Source organism: Acartia tonsa, chromosome 7 (assembly GCF_053477335.1).
Source record: "Acartia tonsa isolate MP-2025a chromosome 7, ASM5347733v1, whole genome shotgun sequence".
Classification (NCBI taxonomy): domain Eukaryota; kingdom Metazoa; phylum Arthropoda; class Copepoda; order Calanoida; family Acartiidae; genus Acartia; species Acartia tonsa.
This window is the reverse complement of record NC_137266.1, coordinates 19,317,970-19,326,954: the sequence shown is the minus strand read 5'-3', so window position 1 is coordinate 19,326,954 and position 8,985 is coordinate 19,317,970. Positions and strand designations below refer to the sequence as shown.

The 8,985-nt window shown below is 34.0% G+C and overlaps 1 protein-coding gene across 1 annotated transcript in view; it reads left to right on the top strand.

The window, feature by feature from the left end:
- The first annotated feature begins 830 nt into the window (after positions 1 to 830).
- The window catches only part of LOC145325011 (uncharacterized), a 9,810-nt gene continuing 1,655 nt past the window's right edge, over positions 831 to 8,985 (top strand). The window contains exons 1-2 of the mRNA XM_080167792.1: positions 831 to 945; positions 8,750 to 8,817. Coding sequence (XP_080023918.1) covers positions 833 to 945; positions 8,750 to 8,817 — 181 coding nt within the window. The 5' untranslated portion in view covers positions 831 to 832. The remainder of the gene's footprint in view (positions 946 to 8,749; positions 8,818 to 8,985) is intronic.

Below are 8,985 nucleotides of genomic sequence, written 5' to 3'. Positions count from 1 at the left end.
ATTCTCATGACAAATTTTCCCTTATGTATTCTCATTGTATTTCATTTTTTGTCTAACTATTTTGTAATGAGAAAGATTTTTCAATTTTCAGTTTATTATTTGATATTTCATCTTTAAACATATTTTATTTGTTTTGTGCTTTACAAGGGAAAAATATACTTCTTTAGGGGGGTAAAATTGTTTGTAAAGTTTTGTACAGAAGCCATTCCATACATTTCCATCCCCCCTCCACTTTTCCTTTCAAATGGAAATATTTCGGAATTCGGATTGTTTTCATTGCGAAATACGACTAAAATTTCGTTATGTGATGTAAAATCGTATTTATTAACGGTTATTTTGTCTTTTTTTATGAGTTAAATGTCTTATTTCTTACTGAATTAAGGGTTAAAAATTATGAAACGATTTCCTCTAAAAAATGCCCTTGTGATTTGTCGTCAAGGTTGTAATTAAATTGTAACATTTGTTTTGATTTTACTAATTAAAACAATTAAGCATAAATTCTATATAAATTGGATATTACTATTGACTATTATTCCGATTATAATTAATGTATATTATATTCTAGATCTGATTTTAATTATTTACTAAACGTTCATAAAATTTACCTGCTTAAATTTAAAAAAAAACTGTTGAACTAAAGATTTATGGACAGTAAAAATTGGAATGGTCAAAAATAACTTAATCAATTTATTGTTTAATTTGATGTAAATACTTATTATACTGCTTTATACTTATTATATTTTCTACTAGCTATTATTTTCGTGAAATCAGCTGCAAAACTTATTTTTGAGATTACCTGAGATAAGTTTCATTAATATTTAAATTTTCAGAAATGACAATGTTGAGTTCCTTATCCAAATGTAAGGTGTCAAGAATGGCATATTTTTCTCCTTCAATAATTACGAATAAATTTGCAGTGCCAAAACAAACTGTAGTTTTAACCAGGTAAATTAGTTGCATGTTTAACTTATTTTATTATGGACTTGACAATTAATTGATGATGTACAATCTAAATTAGACACAATTAGTTCTTAATAAGATCCAAATTATTGGTCGAAAAGGTCGGACATGGAAGGTTTGTACCAACATATCAAGATTTAATAAAAGTATGACACTTACCAAACTCATGCCAATATTTGGGTTTTAATAAGGATGGTTCGTTTGCATGGGATTGCATGTTCCTTAATTTTCAAAATATCTATAGGCGCCGCATGGCAGTCATAACGTTGAGCTCATACTATAAACATTCCCCACAGTGGTCCTCAAGGCAAAAGAAGTTTGACAAAACCTACCATAAAAACGGACTATATGGCCATCAAATATACACATTTGAGGGCCAGGAACTGATTTTCTTAAAATCATAGCTGTTCCTTCTTGGGGTTTATTCCATTTTAAAGTTAACAGACCAAATTCCCTAAAATATCAAGGTTGTTTGTCGCGATTTTGTTGCTTTGGATTCAAACCTTTATAACTTTGGCTGTATGAAAGACTCATGAAAGCCAAACCTACCATTGGAAAGCCTATTGAATGACAATTTCAGACATAGCTTTAAATTTTTTGTAGCTTTCTTACTTTTTGCTCTACAAGGAAAATTGTAACCAAAGGGAGAAAATTTATTGATAAATCTATTCTCAGAAAGGCTTTCACTAAGGTATTTTGATGTAAATTTTTCTGGATTTTTCTTATGTTCAGTGATTCTTTTGATGACAAATGCAAAAAATACACTTTCATACATTTAATTTGGTATATTTGCATTTTTTCTACCTTGCCAAAAATTTTTTATAAAAATTTTAAGTTGGTGTATATTTTTTTGTCCAAAATTGTACATAAATTTCAGGAATAAATATTAAGAACCATCAATTGCTACATTTTACATGTGTAGTTTTAAATTTCCTATATTTATGGTTGTGTAGGAGTCTCAAAAATGCTAAACCTACCATTGTAAAGCATGTTGAACACTATATCCAAATAAATCTACGACTTTAAAAAAAAATTGACTTTAAAGGCTTGCACAGGATTTATGTTAGGTGTAATAAATTTCACCAAAAATGTTTTTTCCTACAAAATTTGGAGTAGAAGGAAGGTTACAAAGCAGTAATAGTTATCACATGTCCTGTTTTAACACCAATCTATGGAGGGGGTGTGCCCCCCCCCCCCCAAAAAAATGATGCAGGGCTTAGGTGTCCCCCCCTTTCCCCCTCCTAAAAAGGGAGGGGGGTAACATTTTGATAGTTGAAAATAATGCAAAATTTAAAAATTTAAAAAAATATTTTTTTCAAACTCAACAAGATATAACATACCCCCCCCCCCCCGGGCCTGGCCCCCCTCCCCTATCCCATATCTATGGGGAATAATTCACAGTTGGGGGAGAGGGGGGGTGTAAAAAGTGCTGAAATTTATTTTATTTTCCTAAAATATATTTACCCCAGGGGTAACACTTTTATGGGGTGTGGGGGGTATTATCTGCTATATATCTTTTTAAAAAAATTAGGGGGGGGGTGATTTCAACCCCTCCCCCCACCTCCTTAGACATCTCTGGGAATTTTTTTCATCTTTTTTAACTCTTCCCCTTCTAAATTCTGGTAACTTCCCCCAGTTCAGGGGGTTTGGGTGGGGCTAACAATCCTTCCATAGAAAAAAAACCTGCTCACGTTCAATCTGCACAAAGTAAAGACCAATTTAACTTTGGGCTCAGGAACAAAGTAGAGGTTGGAAACAACAATATGATGTTTGGCTGGGAAACCGCTAAAGGACTAGTCAGGCAGATGATTCTGAATTCCCGCAGACCAGCAAAAATTTGCACCTGGAATGTTTAGACAATGTTTCAGTCAGGCCAGAAAGAAAACATTTGCTGAGAAATGCTTAAAGACAAGGTTGAGATATCCTGGCTATCACCGAATCAAGGTGGACAAATAATGGAGAGTTTAAACATCATTCTGGCTTGAAAATACTTTACTCAGGCCATATGAATGAGAATCTAGGACAAAAGCAAGGGGTGGCTCTTATGCTGACCAAGCAAGCAGAGCAGGCCATGATCAGTTGCCAACCCCATGGTCCAAGAATCATGGAGACTTACTTCAAATCCTCAGATATAAACATCAATCTGAGAATTATAGTAGCATATGCTCTTACAGAACAAGCAGATACAGAGGTCAAAAACGAATTTTATGACCAGCTTGACTCTGTATTTAAGAATGGTCATAAAGAAAAGGACCTGACCATGCTCCTAGAAGATTTCAATGCTCAAGAGGGGAGTAATAATGAGAATTTAGTCATGGGCAGATATGGCCTAGGCTTAAGTAATGGCAAGGAAAATGACAATAGTGATAGACTTGTAAGTTTTTGTACTGAAAACAAACTTGTCATTGGTGGAACCATCTTTAAACACAAGAAGATTCATACTGCCACTTGGAGATCACCAGATCAAAGAACCTTTAAACAGATAGACCACATCTGTATATCTAGATGTATAAAAGGTTCTCTCCTTGATGTCAGTGTTGAAAGAAGACCATTCAGACTATTATCTTCTATCTTCTAAAGTTGGTTTGGATTTAAAAAGCAGGACTCAAACCCTAACCCCAGGAAGAAATATAATTTAACAACCCTTCAAAACTCTGAAAAGCTACAAGAGTTTAAGCTCACTCAAAAGAACAGATTAGAGTTGTTGACTCTTCAAGAGGAAGATGGAGTTGAAGATATTGGGCAAAGTATCAAAAAAGTTTATAATGATACTAGCCAAGAATAATTAGGTTTCAAAAAGGCTAACCAAAAGCCGTGGATCACTAAAAGATCCATTGATCTCATGGATCAAAGAAGATATGTAAGACAAAAAACACTTTCTAGAAACTCTCCAGAAGATAAAGACCTGTATAAGATGCTCAGCAGGGAAATCCAAAGAAGTGTCAGAATTGAAAAAAAAGAACACTTGGAAAACCTTGCTATGCAAGCAGAAAATGCTGCTAATCAAAATAGAATGAAAGATGTCTATGAGATTACTAAGAGCATTGCAGGTAAAGTACACAAATCAGGATCACACATCAGGGACAAGGATGGTTCACTCCTTAAAACTGATGAAGATATTCCAAATAGATGGGCAGAGCACTTCACTGAACTGCTAAATCTTCCAGTTCCAGAGGAAGAAACTGAGATTCCACCCTCAGATGCACTTGACATTGACTGTCAAGCGCCAAATCTATTGGAAATCAAAGAGGCCATTAAAAATTTGAAAAATAACAAGGCCACTGGACCTGATAACATACCAGCTGAGGTAATAAAAGCAGACCTAGATACATCAGCTGAGGCATTCCAAAAAAGGACACTTGACCCAATGTGGAAACTACAGAGGGATAATGCTTCTTTCAGTACCTAGCCGTATCCTTAGTAAGATTTTTCTTAATAGAATAAAGAAAAAGGTTTATGAAAAGCTAAGACCTAATCAGGCTGGATTTAGACTAAACCGTTCCAATATTGATCAGGTAACCTCTCTAAGAATCATCATAGAGCAATCCAAGGAATGGAACTCTAAGCTCTTTGTAAACTTCATTGACTACAAAAAAGCATTTGATTCTTTAGACAGAAGATCTCTCTGGAAAATCTGCCGACACTATGGCATTCCAGAAAAGATAATCAATATCATTAAAGCTATCTTTCATAAAGGAGGTGGAAATGTAATGTATAAAGGTAAACTATCAACCTTTTTTGAGATTGTAACAGGCGTCAGACAAGGATGCCTTCTTTCTCCCTTCCTTTTCCTCCTTGCCATTGACTGGATCATGAAGAACTGTGAAAGTAATGATGGCATTTGCTGGGAGCTATTTGGCAATCCAAAATATTTAGGAGTTTTGGACTTTGCTGATGATATTGCTTTGTTAACAAGCAATAGAAGTCAAATGCAAAGAAGGACTAACATGATAGCTGAAACTTCCAAGAAAATTGGACTAGAAACTAATGTTCCTAAAACCAAAATACTCAAATTAAATGCAAATTCCCAAGAACCAATTACCATTGGAGACCAAATTCTTGAGGATGTAGATTGTTTTGAGTATCTTGGAAGTAAAATTGATGAAGCTGGAGGCACTTTAACAGATGTTAAAGCTAGAATTAACAAATCTAGGACAGCCTTTGCCAGCCTGAACAAAATTTGGAATTCCAACAACATCTCCATAAAGACCAAGTTAAGATGTTCTCTCTGTTTTGCTGTATGGGGCTGAAACTTGGTTCCTAAACACAGCAGTGGTCTCCAAGCTACAGACATATATCAATAAATGTCTCAGGAGAATCCACTAGATCTTTTGGCCAAATAAGATCACAAATGCTGAGCTTCTAGAGCGCAGTGACATGTCAGACATCAAACTGACAATAAAACAGAGGAAATGGTGATGGTTGGGGCACACACTAAGGAAAGGGCATGATGATATATCCAGTAGGCCGACTCAGAATTACCACTTTTTTAAAAATTCAATGGGCGCGCTATTTCAACCCATTCCTTTTATGATATAAAGAACAATGATACCAAAAAAAGTGTTCTGGTAGCTTTTTTTCAGCAATATGTCAAATTCGATTTTCATAAAAAAGGGGAAGGTTCCCCCCTGGGGGTGAAATTTTTTTTTCTTTCAAACCATGGCTTTATACACCTTCCTGAATTCGTCTTGAAAAGTACATTAAGGATCAAAAAACGATTTTAAAATATTTTGATCATAGCAAGAGCTATTCTCAAAAAACTAACAATTTTGGCCATTTTAGCAAAATCAGGTGATTTTGACGGTTATTTGAGGATAACTTTTTCTGGGATCAATATTTTTAAAAAACGTTTTTTGATTCTTAATGTACTCTTCAAGACGAATTCAGGAAGGTGTATGAAGCCATGGTTTGAAAGAAAAAAAAATTTCACCCCCAGGAGGGAACCTTCCCCTTTTTTATGAAATTCGAATTTGACATATTGCTGAAAAAATAGTCTGAGAACACTTTTAAAGGTATCAAAAGTCTTATATTTATGAATAGAATGGGTTAAGATAGCGCGCCAAAAAATTTTGCATCTTGAGTCGGCCTAATATCCAGGCCTTGACTTGGAACCCCCAAATAGGAAAGGGGAAACCAGGTAGACCAAAAACAACCTGGAGGAGGGAACACTTAAAGGGAGTGTAAAGGTAAAAATTTCTCATCATATTATCAAATCTTAACATTTTCTAAGCACCTTTCAATAAACTGATCAACTAAAAATGTCGTATTAACAAAAATATCAAGGATTTAAGCCTTGATTTTTTGGTATTTTGGGAGGGAAAACTGGAAAAACAGGGAAAATCTAAACTTTTTTCTTTATTAAAATGTTTGTAGGGATATTAAACTTGTCACATATAGTTTAAACTATTTACTTACTGTTAAGCATTTATTTTATGACATAAAATTGTTAATTCATGCTGTAATAACATAGAAATTAAGTAATATAGATTTATTTTAAGTTCGTATTATTGACAAAAAAATACCTTACTGTTTACAAAGAGTTGAATCTCAGAGATTATTTGAAGTGATAATATCCTTTTTTATTGTGTTGGACTATAAACAACCCACTTTGGAGAATTAGTTTACACTTTTATCAGACTGTTTATAAAGAAATATTGCATCTTTATTATTTACAAATTTTGTAATTAAAGGTGGGCAAGAGATGGGCCATCTAAAGTTAATTGGATACTAAAAAAAACAGTTTCTAGCTTTGTTATTGTATTTGGTTTTCAATAAAAAATATTGCTTATTTTATCAATTTCTAAGTAACTATACATTGGTTTAAAGCAAGGATTATGTTAAAAGTTAGCTTAACCGTTAGGAAAAATCAAGAACAATGTGAAAAAGTTTAATTTTAGCTATAATGGGAGAAAAAGAATTTAATGCACATTTTATATAATACGTAAAATTTCTTCCTTTCCCTGTACTTTATAATAATCGTCGGAAAAAGCCGTTTTTTAAGCAAACAAAAGCGCGTTTTGCTCTATCTGTGAGATATTATGAATGAGATAATGTTAAGATTTGAGAACCATTGTGCATGGCCTACGTTCTGCCGAGAACTAAAAAGCAATGATGATGACTCTTCATGCACTCTTTACACCCCCCCTCTCCCCCAACTGTGAATTAACTGTTATATGGGATAGGGGAGGGGGGCCAGGGGGGGGGGATGTTATATCTTGTTGAGTTTTGAAAAAAATATTTTTTTTAATTTTTAAATTTTGCATTATTTTCAACTATCAAAATGTTACCCCCCTCCCTTTTTATTGGGGAAAGGGGGGGGGGGCACCTAAGCCCTGCACCATTTTTTTTTTGGGGGGGGGGGGCACACCCCCTCCATAGATTGGTGTTGAAACAGGACATGTGATAACTATTACTGCTTTTAACCTCCCTTCTACTCCAAATTTTGTAGGAAAGAAAACATTTTTGGTGAAATTTATTACACCTAACATAAATCCTGTGCAAGCCTTTTAAGTCAATTTTTTTTTTAAAGTCGTAGATTTATTTGGATATAGTGTTCAACAAGCTTTACAATGGTAGGTTTAGCATTTTTGAGACTCCTACACAACCATAAATATAGGAAATTTAAAACTACACATGTAAAATGTAGCAATTGATGGTTCTTAATAGGGTTGGGCCGGATACTTTTTTGGCCGGATACCGGATACCGGATATCCGGCTGATTTCAAATGCCGGATATCCGGTAACCGGCCCGATATCCGGCCAACGCCAAATATCCGGCAAATATCCGGTTATCCGGCCAAATTACCGGATATCCGGCCGGATAACTGGCCAAATTACCAGATATTAAAGTAGTAAAAAAAAATTTCTTCAGAAATTTTATATAAATTTACATAAAGTTAAACTTATTCAGAAAAAATGTTCTTCTAGCTTCAATAATAAGAAAATTATAGCCATTTAAGATTTTAAAAAGCAGAGATTTTTGGTGTAAAGTATAAAAAATTATAGAGCCGGATATCCGGCCGGATAGATTCAATATCCGGTATCCGGCCGGATATCCGGCCCAACCCTAGTTCTTAATATTTATTCCTGAAATTTATGTACAATTTTGGACAAAAAAATATACACCAACTTATAATTTTTATTAAAAAATTTTTGGCACAAGGTAGAAAAAATGCAAATATACCAAATTAAATGTATGAAAGTGTATTTTTTGCATTTGTCATCAAAAGAATCACTGAACATAAGAAAAATCCTGAAAAATTTACATCAAAATACCTTAGTGAAAGCCTTTCTGAGAATAGATTTATCAATAAATTTTCTCCCTTTAGTTACAATTTTCCTTGTAGAGCAAAAAGTAAGAAAGCTGAAATTGTCATTCAATAGGCTTTCCAATGGTAGGTTTGGCTTTCATGAGTCTTTCATACAGCCAAAGTTATAAAGGTTTGAATCCAAAGCAACAAAATCGCGACAAACAACCTTGATTTTTTAGGGAATTTGGTCTGTTAACTTTAAAATGGAATAAACCCCAAGAAGGAACAGCTATGATTTTAAGAAAATCAGTTCCTGGCCCTCAAATGTGTATATTTGATGGCCATATAGTCCGTTTTTATGGTAGGTTTTGTCAAACTTCTTTTGCCTTGAGGACCACTGTGGATCCCAGGGTCATTATATGATTTTAACTCATTTCTATAAATGGGAACAATAACACCATGCTATGATTGATTTTCATTCCCATACACAAGAACAACACATACTTGTATAACAAATTGACAACTATTATTTAAAACAGTGTGAGAGAAGTTGCTGCACGTAAGGTGTATGGCCATGAGGAAGGACATGGAAACAAAAATGAGGTACCTAAGTTAAATGTTATTTCCTACCCTAAAAGATGCATCGAAAATATGTTTTTATATCATAAAATTTTCTTGTGGTCCAATAATATGTAAAAGGATGATAACCGCCTGCTAAGTCGTACTTTTTTTCTGGAGGTTGCAAATCTATTTTTTATAGCTTGATTAGCCAATA